The following is a 23,526-nucleotide window of genomic DNA, read 5'->3' on the forward strand; positions in this document are numbered from 1 at the left end:
TCCTGTCAGGCGCGGCAGCCGGAGCCGTTTCCAGGGCAGGGAAGGGTCCTGGGTGGAGCACGGCTCCCTCCGCACCGGGCAGGCTGCGGTAGCTTAGCTGCGCCGGGTGCGCCGCCGGGGCGGGGCCCGAGGCCACGCCCACACTGCTACGCCCATTGTGCGTGTGGCCACGCCCCCTTAGCAGCTCCCCTCTCGCCTGTTCCCGCCCTCGGGGAGCACAGCGCAGCGGCGATTGGCTGCCCCGCCCCTGCCCCGCGCTGATTGGTGGGACCGCCGGCCCGGCGGGATTGGCCGGTTCGAAGGGCGGCCGCGGCCGCGCCGCGCGGCCATGGAGGCCGTGCTGTGCTCGGAGCACGGTGAGGGGGGGCCCGGGTGGTTTCCATGAGGGACTGGGTATGGGGGGCTCGTCCTGACTAGTTCTGCTCTTCTCCGCTCCGCAGGGTCTCTCTGCTTCCTGAAAACGGGCGTCCGCGATGGCCCCAACAAAGGGAAGAGCTTCTACGTGTGCGGGAGGCAGGGCCCCGCTGCCTGCGGCTTCGTCCTTCCAGCGCCGTAGGTGCAGGGCAGGGGCGGCAGGAGGGGGACGATGGGACAGGGGACACACTTGGCTGTCCCGAGGGAAGTTCACTGCTGTGTCAGCAGTCGCAAACTTGTTTTCTTACGTAGCCTTTGTTTTGTCGCAAGTGATTGCTTTGCGGTGGCGGTTTCCTGGGCAGTTCGTCTTGTCTGTATTCTCCCGCTTCTCCTTTCCTCCCTTCAGGGTTCCTGCTTCTCACTGCTTGATCCATGAGGGGTGCGTCGTGGAGTTGCAAGTCCTGGTTCAGCAACAGGACAGAGATGAATACCGGTAAGTTCCTCAAATTTTTAAAAAAACCAAATGTCTGCCTTAAAACGGGTAAAACCTGTGTTCCTTTTTCCTTCTTTATCTATGTTCAGTGCTTAAAATAATCTTCTCAAACTGATTCTGACTAATGGTCGTTTAGTCATTTACATCAGAAAAAACTTGAATCCTGTGATTAAGTAGTTTTTCTGTAATAAGGATTTAACATTCATCTAAGCTGTACCTATGTTCTGTGAGGAAAGGAGGGCCATTATTTAGAGTATCTCATTTTTATGGCATATTTGAAGACTAACTTTGTGGGATGCTGCCTCTTAAAAATGAAGATTGTTGTTCTTAAGATCAGGAGGCTCTTAGCTCTCTTTATTATTTATGAACAAGTGAGAATTGAACTACCAATCATTCAAAGTGAAAACAGGGGTCTATGGCACATGTTGAAACAAATGGTGTTGGAGAACCAGAGAGAACTTGCAGTTTCCTTCTAAAATTGAAGAGTCTTTGAACCTGGAAGCCTTCACTTACCCTGTTTCCAAATGTTTGCCACTTTCATTAGCAGTTGCATTCAGTAGTATAAACCTGGGTCATCAGATAGTGCTTGTTTTTAACAGAATTGAGCATGGCTCTGTGGTTGGAGTCATCCAAACTCAGTGTCAAATTCCCCAATGTTAGTTCTGATAAAGTACTTGCAGCAATCCTGCTTGGCTGCTAGTTTAAAAAAGAGTTGTTATAAAGATGAGGCAGCCTGTGCAGTGTAACTAAAAGAAGGGTTGTTTCCTTGCACCTTGAAATCATAAGATGCTTCTAAGGCTTTAAACATAGACAGTATTTTTGCCTGAGCAGTTACTCTTCTCTTGCTAAAATTTAGAAAAACCCCAAACCATGGGAATCTTTATTTAGAGAACACTACTCCTGGGAAAAGCTCTGTTGCCAGTGTTCAGAGCCTTTTGTTATGCAAAGGTCTGAACATAAAGTACAGACTTGTAGAACCTGTCTGTTGTGGTTTTTGGTGCAAAGTACTTTAAAAATAATGCTTAGAGCTTCTTCATTGTCTCCTGGGATTGAAATCTTGTTTTAATTCTTGGTAGGTTGTTTTACCGGTGCCTTAAGAGTAAGGTGAATGGGAAGAAATGGTGTGGAAACTTCCCATGGCAGGTAAGAGTGGTTTGTTTGTATTATAGTATCTCTTTACTCCGGCATGGCTTTTCATTCCAAATACCATAATCACCTCTGAAACTACTTAGTGGGAGTTTTTATATTTCCCAGCCAAGAAGTGTATCAGGCCTGCTGTCCTGTAGATGAGATTTCTCTTTCTTCTAAGTTGTGTGAAGTACTCACTATTCTTCAGTTTAGAAGAAGCTTGGATTTGATTCCTGACTGTCTTTTTTTCTAGAGATTGTGCTATTGGGACTAAATCCCTAAAAACAATGGGAATGGCAAAAAAAGTAGAAAACCAGCTTTTGTTTTGGATTTCTTATGAAATGTTATCCTGATTCTGTTAAAATGATAGGAAAGATGATCTTGGTAGAGGATGAAGTCTTGCTTGAGGTGATAAGGTTGTGTGTGTTTTTAACAGGCTTTAATAATTTGTACATTAATATTTACTGCCATGCACATATTTCAGGATCCAAAAGGTACCAAAGTGTCAAAACCCTTGGAATCCCAGCCCAGAACAGTACCTTTCTTCAATCCCACTAGCCAAAGAAATCCATTCAAAGTGCTAGATGAGAATCGTGCACCATCATCCTGGAAACAAATGAAGCAAAGAAGTGGAGAGGAAATTAAAGCAAAAGGAGCTAAAGCAGAGATTGAGAGTGTGCTGGTGTCACATGAAGAAAAGAAAGTGACCTCTGATTCCTCCATAGAGACAGTACCTCTGAAACTGCTCAAAAATAAAAAGAAATCATCCACAGGAAGTAAAAGTGACCCAGATCTTCGGGAGACTACAGTGTCTGAATCTATACTTTGCCTTTCTGAGACCAGGAAAGAGAAAAATACACTTGCAGAGGAAGAGAAATATGGTGGCAGTGCCAGGGAAGCCAAAAAGCCTTCTAATTGTGTGGACAAGGAGCCAGGCACAAGATCAAAACTCTTCCCACTAAGTCTTGGAAAGCAAAGTACAAGTACCAAGCCTCCAGGAGAGGAGCAGCTTGGAGAAAAAAGCTTAAAAAGTTGTAGGGATAAAGACACAAGAGAGAAGCATTGCAGTGGTCAGAAGAATGGTGAAATGACACCGGTGTCTAAGGAAGATGCCCCTTCCCTAGCAGGAACACAGTCAGCATTGCAGTGTGCTGCCCTGAGAAGAGGGGCAGAGGCAGAGCTGCCCAAGGCACTACTCGGGCCAGGGCTACCACAGTCTCCTGGTAAAGCCTCTGCCAGTGATAGTGATGAAGAACAATTTGTTTGTTCCTCATTAGGTGAAAGTAAACCTGAGAAATCAGTTGAGATTCCTTCAGGAAAATCAGGAAAGAGTGTGCAGGGGACAGCAGGAGCAGCAGCATCACATCACATGGAAGGACCCCAGGACTCTAAAGTGCTTCATAACCGTCTTCTACTCCAGCTGAAACAGAAAAAGGTAATTTTTGCACCTATTGTTTGGGGGGTTTATTGTTCTGTTTTGAAGGTGAGTTCTGTTACTTGTGACAGGCATTGGAATATGTCTCCTCACAGCAGAAACTCAAAATGGGGTTTAGGAAGATGTGGCATGGAAGGGAATTCAGCCTTTGTACAGACTGGTTGTAATAAGCTGATACAAACCAATTATTTGGAAGGTAGTACAATCTTCTGCCTTCTTAGTTTTGATCCACTTGAGGTTGTGTCTTGTCTTTTACTTTGAAAATCATTTGCACAAAATGGAATAGTGCACAGCCAGTTTAACCTTTGTAAATAACATGGCTGTCTCTTGGCCTCATGCAGTAGGAGTGATCTAGCTATGAAGGCTTACACTGGGGTGAAATAAAGTATGTGCCTGTTTGCTTTTTTTTTCCCCAATTGCCAATCACTGTTTTTCAGTTTTCATTCTGAACCCCCCTGTTTGTCTGGAGTTCAGAACAGAACTTTGAAATTAAATCAGAACTGTCGTTTTTGCAAGCACAGAGAGAAAGGTGCGAGTAGGTTAAATGTTGTGGATGTTTTGAGAGATGTTAAGATTGTCTGACTCACCTGATTGCCTGTTTCATAAAAAGGAGGAATCCTGTGTCCTTCCATATTTTCCAATGAAACACTAATGGTTAGTTTTCTAAAGAACAGTAATGGTTAGTTTATTTTCTGCTAAAAGACCATTTAATTGCACTGAATAGCACTTGAAAACCTTTGAAGACTACAGAACAGTATCAAAATGCAAATTAAAATGGGGATAGGATTAGTTCTTTTTAGACTTCTGACCTGATTGTTCTGGGCTGACAGAGAGCTTGGTGACCACACTCAAGTTTTGGCTTCTTTCTTTTTTGCAGAGTACATTGGCTACAGTGAACGTTCAGATGCTGCCAGATAAAGGGGAGCGCTTATTAAAGCAAGTGCAGGATTTGGAAGCTGCACTCAGTGCTCTTGACATTTCAACAGCAGATACTAGTGAAAAAGGTAGGGCTAGGTTTTTTTTTTAAATTTTTTTTTTTTCCAGAGGTTTACAAAACAGTTTGTCTTAAAATAGTTGTTAATATGGAGGAAGCATAGCATATACTTTTATATGGCCTGTGGTCTTAAAAACGTTTGTCTGTTGAGATTTACTGAAGAGGAAAATTGTTAATTGCAAAGTATGTGTCTGGGAGCAGATGGATGGAGCAACTCAAATGTTTCCTCTGTAATGTAGTGGCTTCCCAAGGGAATTTCCTCCCACCCATAGGATCTAGGTTTCCAGCTTTGGCTACCATGACTGAGACAGGTATCTCTATGAGAACATGCCAATGAAGTGTTCACTCCCTCTGTTGCATTATAGAACTGTGCTGTTCATGCATGTCATCACTGAATATTCCAGTTACCAGATTCAAAATGAGCAGCTTCCAGTGCGCCATCCCTGAGAGAGAAAAGCTCATGAGCTCTCTTGGCCCATTTGTTCTTGGATGTTTTAATAGTTTTTGTGTCTAAAATATTGACAAGAGAGATGGCTTCAATATTAATAAATCATCTAGGAACAGGGTTCAAAACTGACCTTGTCTGCACTACTCTGATCACAGCTGCAGTTCTCTGTGTTGCTGTGAACCACATAGTGAGGCTGCAGCCGGACACATTGCCTGTCACAGCAGCACAAGAGCACATGTTTGTAGTTGCAGTGGCTCAGGTGATGTGGTAATCTGCTATTCAATTAGTCATCACCACTTCATAGTATTTTGCAAGCAGACTGTTGGGCAAAATGAAGGCTCTTCTCTGGGCTATAGAGCAAGGCTCTGAGATTCACTGTCCAACCTTTTCCACCTATGATTCCTTTCTCCTTAAGGGCAGGATAGCACAAGCAGCAGCTACTGTGAAGTGTCTTTATCTAACTCAGTTGGCAGGCTAGGTACAAAGTCGATAGCGCCTCTCCTGCTTCAGGATCCTACAGCAAAGGCCTCTGCAGGCTCACAGAGTCACCTCCCAGCTGCTGCTACTTTGGGTTCCAGTGGCCAAAGTTTTGGAAGTATAGAAGGACTTTGCTATTACAGAGAACCCTGTAGTATAAGTAATAATATAAGTACTATTTCTGAAATAATCCTGCAACTTGTGGGTACATGTGAGAATACTAAGCCTGTTTTGTTGCTGCATACTGTCCCTCTGGCATCGGTAGCCACTGAAGTCAATCTCTGGGATGAAAGATCTGTTTGGGAAAGTTAGCTTTGTAAACACATCTCTGGTACTGTATCTTTGCAGTGAATGTTGGTGTGCAGAATCTGTATGGGGGAAGAATGACAGAAGACCGAATCAGGGCTGTAGACAATGCCACATTTGAGGCTATTAATCATCTTCACAAATCTCTAGAATCCTGTCCAACAGAGGAGACTGCAGCTGAAGATCCCTCTGGCCTGAAGGTGGGTTGGCAAGGATGGAAGCTGTCATGCTAATGAATGAATCACAACCTCTGAGTAGTACTCTAGAGCATTCCTTCCTTCCCACTTTGACATACTTTGCATCCTGCTGGATGGAGATACTCTAATTATGTTCCATCCACGTTGTTTGTATGTGACTGGCAGAACAGAGATGTGAGGAACAGGCTGAGAACCTCATTTTTCATTCTTCCTGGTGAGCTATAAGAAGTAATCTTTCAAAAAAGGTTTCCAGGTGATTGTGTTCATGGAATATGATGGACTGCCGAGTAGTTCTGATCTATTTGAGGTTATATACAAGGTATTGGAACAAAGGCACGTGCCTCTACAGGATCGTGTCTAGGTGCATGTATAATATGTCATTTGTCACATTGTCTTGGGACCTTTTCAGTGGTGGGGAAGGCCACTGAATGTCCTGTGATGGTAGTATGTAATCCCTCTTCGTGTTTTAAGAGTCTGTAGGGGGTCTTAGACTCGGTGAGAAAAGGGGAAGGGTTCTCAATCCCTTTCCTTGACAGTGGAAGCTGTTGTAAGCAAAGCAGTCTGGGGTGGATTTTCCAGCTGAACAAGCCATCGTTATCTGCTCTCTGAGAGCACTCTGAGGCATTAGGCTGGTTAGTGCAGGAAACATTATGAAGGCTCATCGTGGTACTGCTTACCTCCTGTCTGCAAAAGTTGCTTACCTTGGGTATCCCAGCCTGTGTGGAAGAAGATCAGGTAGGTAAACTCCTTTTAGTAGGATTGTAGTAAAACAGTTGAATGTGGCAATTGTAGTAAATTGTAGTAAAACAGAGAACATGGCAGTTGGTACAGGAAGCAGAAGTGTCAATTTTGCCAGGTGTTTCCTTCAAATCCTCTGTTTCACTCACCCCCTCAGGTCCCACTGCTGCAGCACCAGAAACAGGCGCTTGCATGGCTCCTCTGGAGAGAGAGTCAGAGGCCGTGTGGAGGAATTCTGGGTGAGCAACAGAGTGGCAAAGTGGATTTTGCAGGGCAGATCTATGGCAGCAAAGTTTTGCATGTAACTTACTTAGAGGCCAGTAACTGGCTATTTTGTAGACATATCAAAAGGGCTTGTTTTCTATGTCCTATTACCAAGTACAGGTATTAATCAATTACTAAATCGTACCCTGACATTTTCATCTGTGTATTTTTGATTTTCTGGGTTCCCCAGGACATGCTCTGTTGTAGTATTTCACTCAGTGTAGATCCAAGGGTGCTCGTTTCTGCAGGTGATAACTTGCGTGCATCTCTTTGCAGCGGATGACATGGGCTTGGGGAAGACTCTAACCATGATTGCTCTCATTCTGGCCCAGAAGCAGCTGAAGACAAAGAAAAGAAAGGAGACATTAGAAGTATGGCTATCCAAAAATGGTACAGAATTTTTTCCATGCTACAGCACGTACATTATGATGAAGTGCCATCTGAAATGCCTAAAGCGTTACAGGTTAAGGGGTTGTACAGCAACACACTGTATCTGTGCTCACTTTCCTTCTGCAGGAAACTTTCATTTGGCTAAATTGTACTGTGCCTTCTTGCATGGCCTTTCTCTGATCATGGTCATTTTTGTCTCCCACTGGATGTGTAGGATTTTCCAACTCATTATATTGTTTGAAGATTTTTTTTTTTTTACTGTTTTCCTGAAATAGTTAAAGCCAGCATATCACAGAATCACAAGGTTGGAAGAGACCTTCAAGATCATCGAGTCCAACCTGTTCTCTGACACCCTGACAGCTCAACTAAGTCATGGCACCAAGTGCGACGTCCAGTCTTCTTTTAAGCACATCCAGGGATGGTGACTCTACCGCCTCCCCGGACAGACCATTCCAGTACTTTATCACTCTTTGCATGAAAAACTTTTTCCTAATGTCTAACCTATATTTCCCTTGATGCAGCTTGAGACTGTGACCTCTTGTTCTGTCAGTTGCTGCTTGGAGAAGGAGACCAACCCCCACCTGACTACAACTACCTTTCAGGAAGTTGTGGAGAGTGATATGCTGGGTTTGCAAAAGATTTCACAGTTTTTTAAACATATGCATAGTTTTCATAGGGACATCAAATAGTTACTACTCGCCTCTCTGTAACTGATCTTTTTCTTTCCAACTCTCCCCCAAAGATCACTTTTATCATGTCCTCAGACACTGGTGATGTTAGTGTTTTTTTAAAGAGTGCTGCTTCTGAGGATTGTTTCCATGAGGATACAGACAGTTTGTACTGTCTGTATCCTCATGGAATTGCTTGGACACTCTTCTCAATTGCAAATTTCCAAAGATTCTTTGTTCTAGTCTAATGTGAAGATGTTGAAACCTGTCTGCAATATTTTCTTTTAGACTTCACTGTTATCCCTTCCCATGGCACTTTAGTTATTTGTCCTGCATCCTTGATCCATCACTGGAAGAAAGAGATTGAGAGACGCGTGGTCTTTGGCAAACTGAGGGTCTATCTGTATCATGGGTCAAATCGTGATAAGCATGCAGAGGTGTAAGTGCTAAACCATAAATATGACCAAGGAAAGCAAAATACTATGTAGCAAGAGACTGTGTTTATCAAAATTGAAATGAAAGTGGATGTAGAATGATGGGAGAATGTGAAGTATGGAAATGTGGAAGGTCCGGAAAGTCAGGCTGATGTGTGCTGTCAAGGTGTATTTAGTAAAACATTTGTGGCCTGTGCCCATGCTCAGTGGTTCTGGTGGAGGCTGTTGTTGCTTCTGATAGCAAAAAAAAAAAGGTGTATATTCTCCAAAATATCTCTTGCTTGCAAAGATTGTCAGTGGCAGTTTCTTACATGCTTGTGCTTGGTAGTTGTATTTTTTATCAGCGGTATGTATAATTCAGTGTATTTTCTAGACCTCTTCAGGGCATGCTGAGCAGTATTCCTGGGTGCCAGGCTCTAAGTACGGCTCATGCCATGTGGTGTGCATTCTGGTCAATGGGCTTTTACTGTCATCTTGAGCTTGATGTGTCTACTTCCAGTATCCTTAAAATGGGGACAATGCGTTTTTCCTGTTTAACTGCAATGAAGCTCCGTTTTCTGTAAAACTCAGTTTCGGCTCCTGTAGCACTGTGTTCTTAAATGCATTCTTCAGCATGCATTTAGTCTCTCTTGCAAAAAAAATTCTTACTGGTTCTTGTTCCTGATTAGTACTTTTCTTTTCATTCAGGCTTTCTGGATATGATGTTGTTGTCACAACCTACAGCCTTCTCTCCAAGGAGGTTCCCACAACCAAAGAGGAGGGGGAAGTCCCTGCTCAGGACCATGATGTGGGGGTGAGGAGCCATAATGTCAATGGGGAATTGCCTTAAAGTTTTGCTCTGAGATGTTACAAACCATTGTTGTTTCAAGTAGCACCTTATATGTGCTACAGTGAGCAGCAACTTGATCCTTTTTTTTTTTCATAAATCCCTGTTGATTATTTTTGTAAAAGCAAAGTGATGAGAGGAAGTGCTGTAAAGTGGAGCAAGAACAGATATATTCACAATATATATGTTCTGTAGAATTATAGAATATACTATATTGAATATAGACTGTTGAAATGTCTTTAGTAGTAATTTCAAGAATGCAATGATGAATCTCATTCTCCTTATGAGGTGAAGGAGTAGTAGAATCTTCTGTTTGATGTTCTTTGTTGCTTGAAGCACTAATGCCACCCCAAACTACCAGAAACCTCAGGCTCTGAATCAGTCTGAACTGAGACTGAGGCAGCTTCCATGCTGCCTTGAAGAAACAGCAGTCTGCTGGCTGGGCTATGAAAATAATGATGTGATTGCTGAGTGCTGACTGAAATGACAACACAGTGTAGAGGAAGTCCCTTGCTGTCTCCTTTATCTCTGCCCAGCTCTAGATGTAGCTCTTGAAGAAAACAGGACTTGGAATTTTCTGAAATTTCTAGGTGGCATCTATAAAATTTTGAGAGATCAGAATAATTATATGTGGTCCTTCATCTCAGCATAGCAAAACTTTACTGATATGAAACACCTCTTGAAGCAACAGCATTATAAGATAAAATGTTAAAAGCAAGAAAACGAACAAAATACTAGAAATTGTTATTGAGATCAGGCAAAGAAGTTAGTTTTTGGCTTATAAACTAAAACGTGGAAGCTTTAAAGAGATGATATTTGGTGACCATTTCTTACAGGACAGTAAGAGCACAAACTGCTGCTGACTAACATCACAAAAATACTTTGTGCTGGAAAACTGTGTTTGCTTGTGCCTCCTTTGACAACCTAGGTTTTGATTCAGATTATAGTCTGCTTTTTCTTTCAGAGTGGATCATCTCCGTGTTCCCCTCTGCTCAGGGTAGCTTGGGCTCGAATTATATTGGATGAAGCTCACAATATTAAAAATCCACGGGTTCAAACCTCTATAGCTGTGTGCAAATTGAGAGCCAGTGCCAGATGGGCTGTCACTGGGACGCCAATACAGAACAACTTGCTGGACATGTACTCTCTCCTGAGGTGAGCTGGCTGCACATGACCACATGGACAGGGATCCAGTCTTAGTAATTCATCTCTGATGAAGTGCTGAAGTTGTTTCTAAGTTTGAGATGTCTCTAAGATATGTGGAATAGTAGGATTAGTTATATTAATGGTTAGCACCATTAGGTAGTAGGATTAGTCATATTAATGGATTGCAAAGGATGTGGTTGAGGCATTGCAAATGGCTGACCATGTGTCTGCTGTTGTGTGTCGCTTTTCTGTCTCCATGGAGAACAAAGGGGAAATTACCTTGCATCTCCTTTGTCTTCAGGATGAGTATGCACAAACCAATTTTAATGAACAGAGGTTTTTTGAGTTAATCCCTGTTGTTACCAGGGCATCCTGGGAGGACCTTCTTGGAGTGTTGTGCTACAAGGGCATTGAAGGAAAGGGTGAAAACTTTGGATTCTCTGAAAAATGATAAACAGGTGCTCCTCATTGCTGAGAGGGGGAAGGTTACCAATGGTGTTGTGTAGAACCCAAGAAAACTTGCATTTGAAATTAATTTTGGATAATAGTAATTAACTGTCAAGTAAGAAGTTTGCTATTTTGAAATAACAGATGAATATGCTTTTTGGCAAGTGCCTCTGCATTCTGGATGTCCTCTGTTTACTGGTGATGCTTGAAACATAATGGGCTAAGAGGAAGTGATGGGTACAGAATCAGGAACAGGTACTTACAGTATTAGTGATGGTAGGACATCTAAGCAAACAAGTTATCACCACCATTACACTGGAAATGAATTACTGCTCCTTGATCATGCAGTTATTGGCATTTGGAAATGGTTTGTTTTGGTAGCAAGGAATAGCAAGAAATTTGGTTCTGGTCGCTCCGGAGTAAGGGAAGAACTCTTCATCCTTTGGTATGAAGTCTCTTTCCTTCCTGTCACAGGTTTCTACGTTGCTCTCCTTTTGATGAATACAAAGTTTGGAAGTACCAGGTAGATAACAACACAAGGAAGGGAGGGGAGAGGCTAAGCCTCTTAACCAGGAGCCTCTTACTGCAGAGAACTAAGGACCAGCTGGATTCATCTGGCAAGCCCCTGGTAAGAACTTTACCCTCCAAAACTATACCATCATTCCATTGTTTTCTTTACAGCAGCTAGCTATTTACATGCATAAATTTGTTAATGGGGGGGGGGGCTATCTGCTGCTGCCTCTTGACCAAGAAAAGCAAATGTCGGTGGAATTATTTGGTTGCTTACCCAGAAAGCAAAATTAAATAAAATAATGAAACCTTTCAGTTATAAATCACATATTATTTATATCAGACAAAATAAATAATGTATTATTTATATCAGACAAAAATGTGCCAAGTAATTGCATATAGATGGCCACTTAGTGGAAAGGTTAGTCTAGATTACTGGACTAGCCTAGGTCTGAGAACCCAAGCTGCCACATGTCAAATGGACTTGGTGTGTGCTGGAGCATTGGCTTTCTGCATTGCTTTTTACAAACAGTCTGTTGAATGGAGTATTAGTCATAGGTGTGTCTTAAGCCTTTAAAAGATATCATTTTGATGTACTATCTGATTTTGAATGGGGAAATAAGGTACTTTAACAATACAAAATTTATCTCTTTGTACAAAAATGTATCCCTTTGTGGTAGTTTTTGAGCAGTTCATACATAGTATGAATTGTTATTGGATGAGCTGGAATAAAGATTTTATTGTGTTAACCAGGCTCCTTGGAGTTCTGTGAGTGTCTGTTTTGTCATAATTACATTAATACATATGGCTTTAGTGAACAAACAGCTATCTTCTGAGACGTAGAGTGTTGTGTTAAATCTTGGATTGCTGCTGTTTGTGGTGCTCTCTAAGACTTTTGCGCTGCATACATCTGATCCTGTGAATTTTCACTTCAGGTATCTCTGCCCCAGCGTAGGACACAGTTGCATCAGTTAAAACTTACAGCAGAGGAGCAATCAGTGTACAATGTGCTCTTTGCAAGATCCAGGTATAAATGTGGGTAGAGATATGGTATTTTGTGGGTTTGTTTCTTATTGATATGGAAATCAGAAGAGAAATTCACTTCAGATGAGGAGAGCTTTCGGATAAATTCCTATTAATTTTTTTCCCCTTCTGATTTGTCTGTCTGGTGTGTTTGAAAATATACTGTTTGTTCAGGTAGCAGGCAAAACTGATTAATTTCTTTTCTCCCATATATTCATGCCTTATATGAGCTTTGTATTCTAGCCTTACACTTAATCTCACTGATTTCAAGACTCCAAAGACTTGGAATTGCAACAAGTAGTTTGTCACGGACATATTTTATGAAAAATCCTTTTGCTAGGATTTTTCTCCTGAGAAGCTGAGAGGCTTCAGAAGCTAAATGTAAACAATAATTATCTGCTGCTGTGGAATGCAACAGGTGCATCTTTGATTGGTCTTATGTGATTGTTTTTAATTAATGGCCAATCACAATCCAGCTGTCTCGGACTCTCTGGTCAGTCACAAAATTTTATTATCATTCCATTCCTTTCCTTTCAAGCCTTCTGATGAAATCCTTTCTTCTGTTCTTTAGTATAGTCTTAGTATATAATTTTTTAAATATAAAATATATAATAAAATAATAAATCAGCCTTCTGAAACATGGGGGCAAGATTCTTATCTCTTCCCTCATCCTGGGACCCCTGCAAACACCACTACAGTAGTTCTTAAATGATGATGTGTGAGCACCTGTAAATGAGAGAATTATCTTTGCTCTGTGATTCTTGTACAGTTAGAAATTATGCTGGTCTTTTCAGATAGCTGTAATGCAAGCCAGCATCACTTTGTATTCTCCTAGGCTCTTTCAGCAGTCTCACTGTAAAGATTTTTCCTTCCTTTTAAATATACATTTAAAAGTGTTTTCATACTCAAAATGCAGACTTGCTTTCTCTTGTGATTTCCAAAATGCATCTTTGGTTTTGATCATACTCAGGTTAAATAAGACTGGGGTTTTTTTAGTGATCATTTTTGTGACTGAATGATTAATGAAACCTTCCTTACCTTAATGCATCATCAGCTTGCTAAACTCAGGTCCCTCTTGCCTTTTTTCTTGCTGTGAATCCCAGTGTCTTTGTCTTTTTTTTTTTTTAACAGGTCAACACTACAGTCATACCTAAAGAGACAAGAACAGAAAAATGAAGACAGAGAGTATGATGGTGGTAACCCCTTTGAGAAAGGTTTGAGCATGCCCTCCCCCTGAAAACATTTTCAGAAGTGGCTTTTAAGTGCACAGCTCAGAAGGGGGAACAGACACCTGGGGCCAGGATTTAGAAATTCTTCAGGAAATGCTCCCCTCATTGTTGCAAAGACTTATACCTTAGTATTCTAAGTGTGTTCTCGTTGTGGCTCTGGAAAAATCTTTTAATCTTTCTGGGCCTAAATTTTCCTTTGAAATAAAGGTCTAGTTGCTCAGATAACAAATGTCAGCATTAGTGTATGGTATATCATACTTTGACTTGTGTTGTCTTTTTTTCCGTTTTTTACTTAAATTGGGGGTTGATGAGTTCCTGTGTTAAATCAGGTATTTGCTTGCCTGTTCATTCTTGACTCCTCTTTGTGAACCTCTTCCTGGAGGTGGATGGGCAATGCTCAGAAATGCTTTCAAGAGCTCTTGATGTTTTGTCTTCCTTCCTTGGCAGTTGCACAAGAGTTTGGAGTCAGTCAAAAGGAATTTCTAGCAGGCTCACAAAGTGCCTCCCAGGTCTCAAGTACTGTCCATGTCTTGTCCATGCTCTTGAGACTCCGTCAGTGCTGCTGCCATCTCTCCTTATTGAAAGTGGTAATTGCATTGTAGTGGTGTGGGGGGTTTAGTGGGGTTTTTTTTAAGTGTTTATGCAAGTTAACAGACTTGTTAACACCTTTGTTTCTCTTAGCTATGAGAGTATGAACAGAGTCAGTTTTAGGACTCTGTGTTTTGAAGCCCAAGATGTTTCAGATGGGCTTCCCTTCTACTGAAGAGTTCCCCAGCATGACTTATATGAACAGCTGTGTCTTTGGAAATACATTTATTCAGACAAAAAGGGAACTAGAATTTTAATGGCAAAGAAGTCTTAATCTTAACCTAGTCTTGGAAAGTGCACAAGTGTAGCCTGTTTCAAGGGCTTCTTTTGTGTTGGAGACCTCTGTCAGTGCTTTGAGGTTGCCTTGCATGAAGCAGACTAATCTTGCAGTAGTTATTAGCTCTGAACTCTCTCTCTCTCTCTCTCTCTCTCTCTCTCTCTCTCTCTATATATATATATATATATATATATATATATCAGCTGTAGAGAAAGTTCAGCTATTAGGGGAGCAGGCAGGAATTTATGTGCTAACATCTGTAATCCTACAATTGTTAAATGCTGAAGCGCAGGGGGAGTCTGAGGAGACTGGACCACAGGAAATGGCTAAGCTCACATGCTTTCCATACACTGCCGCTTTTGGGGCAGAATAAAGGTCCAAAGGATCTGTTTGATCCCAGTAGTGTTTCTTAATTTTCTGTCTTCATACTGCATAGCATCCTTCAAACCCAGCGTCCTCAACAGATACTGTGCTGACTGGATCAGTACTGAATTTGATCTCAGGCTTGACTGTGATCAATTATTATTTTGCTTTCTTCCCACAGGCTCTGGATCAAGTTAACTTGAAGAGTGAAGGCCTTGCATGCTCCATCGAGGAACAGCTTGGTGCTTTGACACTGTCTGAGCTCCAGACTCCTGATTCCAAGTCAACAGTCTACCTCAATGGCACAGCTTTTCAAACAGATATCTTTGACATCACCAGGGAGAGCACCAAGGTATTCTGGTTGTGGCATTCTTGCCTTCCTTGAGAAGCTTGGATTTCAGCACTTTGCCTTTTAAATGGTAATTGCAGATCAGGCTAAATTGCCAATTGAGATGGAATCAGACGAGTAGGTTGATAGCCTGCTGAGCCCCTTCTGGGAAGGCTCCAACTTCACACATGTTGAGGGGTACTTTTAGTAAAGCTGTGAGAATGTGACTGCTGAAAAACTGTAAGTGAAAATTTTAAACACTGGATTCTGAGAAGCTCAGAAGAACTTGTATGTGAGATCATGGTGCTTGTGATGAGCAAGAAAAAAGGGGTGGCAGCAAGAGGAGAGGTTGCAATAACTTCTGTGAGACAGGCTTGTATGATTTGATTTCCTGGCCCTGTTTCCTGTGGGTGGAGTGTTCTTACTAATGACTATCAAAACCTCTTCAAACTCTAAACACAGAAGAAATTTCAGTTGAAAAGCTATTTTGATCACTTTCTATGTTTAATAAAGAATATCCAAGCAGGACCTGGATTATGAGCAAAAGCAGACTAATGTTTTGGATTTTTTTTCCTGCAGATAGCTCGACTCTTGGCCGAATTGAAAACTATTCAGAGTCACCCAGAGCCTCATAAAAGGTTAGCAAACGTGTCCTTTTCTTTAGTCATAGTGATTGAGAGAAGCACGCTGTTTCTTGACTACAGCAGAAATAGCTTAAAATAATTGAATACAAAACTCACGGTATGATAAAATGGTGACAGTATTGCAGTAGTTGAACATAAGTCTTGAGGAAAAAAAAGTCTAAGACAAAAGAGGGGAGTTTAAGATACAGATAAGTGTAAACATAAAGGAATATGTGAGAAGTCTCAGGCCTTCAGGCCCAGGCAGACTATTCTCCAGAAATAGGACGGGGAATAATTTTGTTTTGATGAGAAGTATTTGCCCACCCTACAACCCAAAAGAAGTGGAGGACTAAAGTAGAGATTAAAACTGAACCTGTTAGAGATACAGGAATGCATTAATATGGGGACCTATAGAAAGCTTTTTTCCAGTCTTTTCCCTTCATAAGAATGGGAGCACCAACATTGCTTTTGTTCCCTTTCAAGAAACTATTAAACAAATTACTGTTTAGTCCAAGAAACTGGAGAGTGAAATGAATCTATAATGAATCTAAATTTGGTGTTGGTATTAATTTTTAATTAATTAATTTTTGTGATTTTCAGAAAAAGCTGTATTGTGACTCAGGTTTGTGGTTGGGAAGTGAAAATGTAAAATCCAAAAACAGAGGTGAAAGTTATAGACTTAATTTATATGAAGTTTATTGGGTATTAGTCTTCCACAGTAAGTTCTCCCACTACACCTCTATTTCTGAATTGGGAAGGGGCTTGGCTCCAGTTTGCAGTGAGGAAGGGTGCCTGAATTGTTGTGTCCCCTTGGGTGACACACTGCAATGACCAAACTGTTCCAGTACAGAGTGCTGGTTGTGAACTCCCTGTTCTCTCTCCAGTGTGGTTGTCTCTCAGTGGACGAGCATGCTCAAAGTTGTAGCTGTGCACCTGCAGTGCCTGGGGCTGAAGTATGCCACAGTGGATGGCTCTGTCAATCCCAAACAGAGGATGGATGTGGTGGAAGAGTTCAATAACAATCCCAAAGGGCCTCAGGTATGCATTCAGAGCAGGGAAACAGTCCCTAGCTCTGCTATGAGCAGTTGTGATGTCTGACTCTGTGACTGTAAACTCTTTTTTGGCCTTTGAAGGTAATATTGGTCTCGTTGCTGGCTGGAGGTGTTGGCCTGAACTTGACTGGAGGAAACCATCTCTTTCTCCTTGATATGCACTGGTAAAGAGAAATACAACTTCCATCTTGGAGAGGATATGTAGGGCATGCTGCTTGCTTTGTCAGTGGATGTAATGTTTGATGCATCTGGGTTAGGTGGGAGGTGTTTAGCTTATAGTTGGGGTTAGTGGTTAGTTGGGGAAAAGTGTTTTTACTGTGGCCTTCATCCGAGATACTGATTTGTCAATCCAGTGCTCACTGCCATGAAATACAGTACTGTAGGGGCAAGAAAAAATAGAGGAATATACCAGCAATCCAGGTATGCAGCTCTGAATCACAAAATGCTGCTGGGGACTTGGCAGTCCCTCGCTTAATTTTTTGCAGTAATAGAAATGGTGCAGTAATGCCTACAGGCAGTTTGGCTTGAAACAAATCAATGGTGTTGAGCGTAGTCAGTAACTGGGCACAGCTAGAGTACCTTTGGGTTTTACATATGAGAAGAGTGTGTGCAAGCTCCTGATATTTGTGTTCTCTCATCAAAGTCACAATCGCAGGTTTTTTAAACATTTAGTTTAAACATTTAGTTACTCATGAGAACTTAAAAAACAAATTAATGTGCCTCATACAAAACCACCTGCTGAGTAGTAGTATTAAGGAGATGCTTCTCCAATACGGAGGGAATACCAACAAGTATTCCCTGTAACTTTATCAGATGGACCCACCTCTTATGTAAATATTCCTGAGTGATGGCCTTTTTCACTGGGGTTTGCCTTTTTGCTTCACTCTCTTTCCTCATCCCCTACTCAGCTTTCTCTGAGTAGCAACTGTTGGCCAGGCTTGGGGCTACATGAACCAGTAGTCTCAGTCATGCAGTTAGCTTTCCCAGGCCATAGGGCAATACAGTCAGGGTGAGGCTGGCCATCAAGCTGGTAAACCTAAGGTAGGCTGGAAGCAGTTTTAGTTCTACAGAGGAAGAAAAGAGGATTCCCTGGAGGCAGGAAAATGAGGCAACTTTTTTTTTTTTAATTACCTTGTAGGAATCCTGCTCTGGAGGACCAGGCATGTGACCGCATTTACCGTGTGGGGCAGAAGAAGGATGTTGTGATACACAGGTCAGCATTTTACTTAGCAGAAGGAGGAGCTGCTGCTTATATACTGTCTTTATTCAATGACCTTGTTTTCTCTACTTAGAGCTAGACACAAGGTCTGACAGTGGCATTGAGATTTGGGCAGTGAGGTAAAAATGTTTTCACATGTTCTGTGTGGCGCTCACACACATGTTGCTGTACTGACAGCTAGCAGCGGTTTCTTGTTTTTCAGCCTGTGGATTATTGGGAATGTCCTGTTCATTCCTGAGAACAGTTTGGGCACCAAAACATTTCTCTTAATTGAGTGGAGATTTTTTTCACTGTGATCCCTAAGCCTGAACCTTTCTAGTATCACTAAAAAACACATAAAGCATTTCTAATAAGTGGTAAAGTTGACTTTTAGAAAAAGCATCTGTAACTAAATACTGAAAGATTAAATTAGTTATTGTAAATGCACAGTACATTCAAAGACGGGAATCTAAAATGTTCTTTTGTGTACAATGTTTTTTGTATAATAAGTGCCATCAGTTATCATGCAATAATTACAGGATTTTGTCACAGAATTGCTGTTACTTCAGATGACCAAAGTTGAGACCTGAAGTGCATCAGACTTATATTTGAAATGCTCTTGTGGTTGGATATGAGGATAGCTGTTTTCTGTTCAGAGGTTGTCTTGATTTGAGACAAAATAGGAGGAAAAGTATTTTGTCAGTCACATAATTGGCTAATTATTAATTTCTAAGTAAGATGAATCTTTTGAAATGTACTGAGGAAGTGTTTATATAACACTGACATTATTTCATAGCACTTGAGATGGTGTGGATTTGTTTTGTCCTTTTTAAAATTTTTTTAGGTTTGTCTGTGAAGGAACTGTAGAAGAAAAGATCCTGCAACTTCAGAAGAGGAAGAAAGGTCTTGCCCAGCAGGTTCTGTCAGGCACAGGAGGGACCTTCACTAAGCTCACTCTGGCTGACCTCAAAATTCTCTTTGGCATCTAATTATCATTTGCAGTACCCAACAGAAAGTAATTTATACCTGTGAGTAACTGCAGATTTCATCATAAGGCTTCTGTTCTGAGGTGGTTGTTTATTTTGAACAAACAACTACATTTTTGTAACAGTTCTGGAAAGTTATCAACTTCAGTAGCTAGTTTCAATATTGATCATTTATATAAAGTTTAATAAAGTTTTGAGGTATTGTTTTGAAACAAAAATGGTTCTTGGTTTTCTGTGAATGCCTTCTACTTAGAACGCTTTTCTTTTCAGGACAGGAGATGCACAGGTATAAGTGAAACAAGAAGAAGGGAGACAAACATGAGGTAGGGAAGTTCAGAGGTTGTGTGGGCATGAAAAAAGAGTAAAAGGAATTGAGCATAATTCTATAAGACTATATACATTTTAGAATTTTAAGTAACAAAATTAAGGAAGGACTTAGAATACTATGGCTGTTGAGCTCATTAAAGAAAGACACAGGATACGCTTTTCATGGAGCAAAAGAAGGTGTTGTTTTTTTCCCCTGGTGTCTCTATATAAAAAGTTTTAAGAACACCCGGTGTCTATCCCTGATTGGGCAGTAACAAGTTGTTACCCTGTATTGATTGGTCACTCAGTCCCCTGGCGTGTACCTGCAGAGTTGTTTGTGACATAGTTTCATTTTTCTACCTAAGGGTTGCAAAAACAGTTCATACAGGTGGCTAGTGTTTTTCAAAATCCTAGAGTTTTTTCTCAGGAAAAAGAGTGGGAAAGCAGGTTGTTTTCCACTGCTGCAGGACTCTGTTCTCAGCAGAGCTGTCAGCTTTCTCACGGCTTCTGTCAGCTCAAGTCAGGGTTCAGTGTGTAAGGCTTCTGGCTGCTGTTCCACCAGTACAGTTCCCCCTTTTGGTTTGACAACTTTAAAGGTGATCTCTGCTGTCCTCTGCAGGGCTCATTGCAAACAGGACAACAAACACAGCACAATGAATGAAACAATTATGATGGTACAAAATAACAAGTTTAGATAGAATGAGTTTCTTTACCTAAGTTGAGAAACTTAAATTCCAGCGAATGATCTACTTATAAGTCTTCTATGAGCAAACAAAAGAGAATTAGTAACAGTATGACATTGTGTCTTGGTTTGGAAAGACAGGAGAGTCTGCTAAGGAAGGCAGGAGCCTCCCCTGAAATGGAGAATATAAACCCTCCCCACCCCTCCAAATTGCTATAAATTTTAAGGGGCTCTCAGGCGAAAAATAGGGGAATGGGAAATAACAGTTCTTTAATAGGGAAGAAAATAAAAGGATAAAATAAAACAATGCAATACACTAGAACAACACTGACAGAGTCAGAACACAACCTGACACCCTGTTGGTCTGGGTGTTGGTAGCAGTCCAGTTGGATTGGTAGCTGCAGTCCTCCTTGAGTGGCAGATGTGGTTCTGTTGGTGCAGTGATCCTGTAGAAAGGGTGTAGTCTTCCTCTGAAGATCCAGTAGAAAAGACAGCTGTTTCTCTGGGAATCCCGTGGAAAGACTGACTTTTGTGTCCCAAATCCCAGATTATATCCAGGTGGGGATGTTTAGCTCCTCCCCCCTGGGCGGAGCCATGTCCATTAAAAAGAAATGGCTCCTGGAGGGAGTTATCTCTGAGTCATGTGGAAAGGTATTGATGGGCCCATTAACAGGAGATAAGGAAAAAACAATGCCCCTTCTGGTTTCAACAGCTCTTGAGGATGGGAACAGAATACATCTTTACATTGTAACCAAGGACAACCTTCAACAGTAGCTTGGCCTATTGAGGAACAAGGGATGCTGGTGATATCTCTTTACCAAACTTGTAAGGCTTGCAGACCATGGGGATTTACATCCATTTGTAATGATGCAGTGTGGCCTTGACAATCAGCACAGGTGTTAACAATATTGCGGGCCTTGGTATTTGATAATGAAAACCGTCTTTGTAAGGCCTGAACACCTTGGTAAAAAAAGCATGTGATGCTCTCACCTGTGCCGGTGTATCTGGCTGTAGCATTATCCAGGCAGGACTGGCTAGCAAATCAGCTTGGGTGTTACCTTCTGCTGTGAAACTGGGTGAGTTGGCATGACTCTGAACATGCAACACATAATAAGGATGATTTCTGGCTTGGATGATATGCTACAAAGCTTTTAACAACTTCCTTTAGTAATGCTTGGTCCACTCACTGTGTGGTGTCTGCAACATAAGCAGAATCAGTTACAATGCTCAAGGGATCATGAGGAAAGTGTTGAAGAGCCATGGTTACAGCAGGTAACTCAAGCAGCTGAGATGACCCATTATTGTGACCCTCTAGTGTGTGCCATCCGTCGTCATCTTTCCAGGTCACAATAGCTTTACCTGTTTTCTCAGACCTAAAATAAGGACAGGAAGACCTTTTAAGGTTGTACAATTTTTAGTGGTTTCGGGAACAGCTCAGTGGTGTGACTTAATTGCAATAATTGGTGACTGGGCAAATGATAGGTGATTTGTCCTGTGTAATTTAGTAGAACACTTTACAATGGTGTGCTTTTTGTAAAAGTCCATTCAAAGTATTCCTGTGGTGCAGGAACAATAGTGTTAGAAGGATCTTCAACATTCAGCTGCAAGCACCTGTGATGGCACTAGAGTAATTGTGCAAGCAATTAAAAAACCGCGGGCACTGTTTTGTTTTTTTTTTTGCTTGGTGGGGTAGGAAGATGTAGGAGTAGGCACACAGTTTGTGGTGATTGGGAGTGGGGCTGCAGCCGAGACTCATCCCTGATGGGTTATAACTGTGCAGGACAGGTGAACAGTATTGAAAGCAATGATATATGGAGTGCCAAGGTGCACTGACCAATCACCAAAGGGTAGAGAGGACACACAGGTGCAGTGTATGTAAGATTAAGGGTATGAAAGATTGGACTGAAGAACAGTCAGGGCTGATGCTTTCTTGGTGTCAGTCATACCCCCCACAGAAGGGGGTCAGACCATTGGGTATTCCATTGACGAATAATACCTGTAGGATGTAAATCTGTACTAACAACAAATATTGTGATTGGAACTTCAGGGCACAGGCGATGAACCTGTCTGACATAGCCCACTCTGCCATCTCGAGTGGCCTTTGTTTTTGGAGTCAATTTTCTAGGAGAGGTCAGCTCAGGGTTATCTTTAAGAATGTTGAACAGAGGTGTAATTGTGAAGTGGTCAACCCTAAATAGGGTCTCACCCAACTGACGATACCCAAAAGTTTCTGTGCATCATTTAATGTTTGGATTTTACTTGAAAATTGAATTGTTTGAGGCTGTATTGTTTGGTCTAAAATTTTCACTCCAAGATATTTCCATGGAGCTTGTTGCCGCACCTTTTTGGGGGCAATTTGTAGTCTGAATTCTGCAATGCTTGTATAAATTTTGGCTGAATTTGTACAATGCCATCTTTGGTTGGGGTTGCTATTAAAATGTCATCCATGTAAAGATAACAATAAGCTGTGGGAAATTGTTCCCTGATTGTGGCTTGCTCTCCCACGATTCCTGATGGTGCTCCTGCGCCTCTAATGGATGCTGTGTACCTCCCGGCTCTCGGCTGTTCACTCACCACAGCTCTTGCCACTGCTGACCCCACAACTCATTCGGCCATCTTCTTCCCGCGACTTCAGACCCACGTACTTCAGACGGTGCCGCCTGACTCAATGGTCTTGTTGTATTTGTAAAGCTGACCTTTTTCTATTCGCATTTTTTCCTCCACTGGCTATAGCTGTGCTGTCTTCTCGCTACTTGAACTCGCCTCTGGGTTTCATCTCTGGGTCCCGTAAGTTGCTATCACAGCGAGGCTGATCGTTGGTGATCGATCTGTCTCAGCAGGCTGCTCGCTCGCTATCACGTCGGCCGTCACCAGATGTCACTGTTGAGCTCGTTAAAGAAAGACACAGGATGCACTTTTCATGGAGCAAAAGAAGGTGTCAGTTTTTTCCCCGTGTCTCTTTGTGTCTCTGTATAGAGAGTTTTAAGAACACCCTGTGTCTATCCCTGATTGGGCATGTTATAAATAAGGAGCTTGACTAGGCCAATATTCAAGCAACAATCAATTTATTAATTAATTATGGTAAAGTATGAGCAAAAGAGCGCTGGGTGCAGTGGAGGCAGTTTTCCTCCAACTGCACACTGATATTTGGGCTTACAGGTATTTATAGGGGTACTCAGAAGCTTTCTCAGCAGTTTCTATTTCTACTTGTTTTCATCACAATTCTATACACTATTGTGATTTAGTTTTTCTCAGGATGTGTCCCAAAAAGGAGGATCTCCAGATGGTGGTGGTGGTTTCCGAGATGTTGGTCCAGTTTCCGCAAGAACAATGATGAATCCCATCTGGTGAAGTCCAGCTCCCCAGATGTGGGTCCCCCTTGTTATCACAAGGACTATCAGTGATGTCCAGCTTCCCTTGGAGTTGTAAATCCTTGAGAGGATGTCCCTCTTCCTTTCTCAAGCTGTTTTCCTAAGTTTTGTTAAGGAGTGAGATAAGCACATTTCCTTTCTATACATTCCAAAGCTATAGTTTCAAGGATACAATCAATATTCCAAAATTATACCTAAAAAGGTTACTGTTACAGCACTCTTTAAGGCCTGACTACAAGCAAAGA

At 41.7% G+C, this 23,526-nt stretch overlaps 1 protein-coding gene across 3 annotated transcripts; it reads left to right on the top strand.

Annotated features, from left to right (window-relative positions):
* The first annotated feature begins 277 nt into the window (after nucleotides 1-277).
* TTF2 (transcription termination factor 2) lies at nucleotides 278-19,068 on the top strand. Of its 3 annotated transcripts, XM_084226769.1 has the most exons (23): nucleotides 278-356; nucleotides 441-552; nucleotides 761-847; nucleotides 1,924-1,990; nucleotides 2,460-3,410; nucleotides 4,288-4,414; nucleotides 5,678-5,835; nucleotides 6,728-6,809; nucleotides 7,111-7,224; nucleotides 8,181-8,331; nucleotides 9,014-9,119; nucleotides 10,117-10,307; nucleotides 11,220-11,373; nucleotides 12,191-12,282; nucleotides 13,410-13,492; nucleotides 13,955-14,094; nucleotides 14,917-15,087; nucleotides 15,643-15,701; nucleotides 16,571-16,724; nucleotides 16,820-16,902; nucleotides 17,877-17,951; nucleotides 18,031-18,076; nucleotides 18,781-18,818. In XM_084226769.1, the coding sequence occupies exons 1-22, from the start codon at nucleotides 329-331 to the stop codon at nucleotides 18,047-18,049; spliced, it is 3,204 nt and encodes a 1,067-aa protein (XP_084082895.1). In that variant the 5' UTR covers nucleotides 278-328; the 3' UTR covers nucleotides 18,050-18,076; nucleotides 18,781-18,818. The 3 variants fall into 3 exon arrangements, with proteins under 3 accessions (XP_084082895.1, XP_084082894.1, XP_084082896.1); XM_084226768.1 differs by lacking the exon at nucleotides 18,031-18,076 and having other exon boundaries at nucleotides 18,781-19,068; XM_084226770.1 differs by lacking the exons at nucleotides 278-356; nucleotides 441-552; nucleotides 18,031-18,076 and having other exon boundaries at nucleotides 765-847; nucleotides 2,470-3,410; nucleotides 18,781-19,068.
* Nucleotides 19,069-23,526: the final 4,458 nt, after the last annotated feature.

This window comes from Fringilla coelebs (assembly GCF_963513975.1).
Source record: "Fringilla coelebs genome assembly, chromosome: 2".
Taxonomy (NCBI): domain Eukaryota; kingdom Metazoa; phylum Chordata; class Aves; order Passeriformes; family Fringillidae; genus Fringilla; species Fringilla coelebs.

Excerpts from the sequence above, each read along its gene's own strand:
- TTF2 (XM_084226768.1), top strand. The coding sequence starts at position 329 with ATGGAGGCCGTGCTGTGCTCGGAGCACG. Across the intron at positions 11,374-12,190 it reads ATTCATCTGGCAAGCCCCTG|GTATCTCTGCCCCAGCGTAG; the intron begins GTAAGAACTTTA and ends TTTTCACTTCAG. Across the intron at positions 15,088-15,642 it reads TCACCAGGGAGAGCACCAAG|ATAGCTCGACTCTTGGCCGA; the intron begins GTATTCTGGTTG and ends TTTTTCCTGCAG.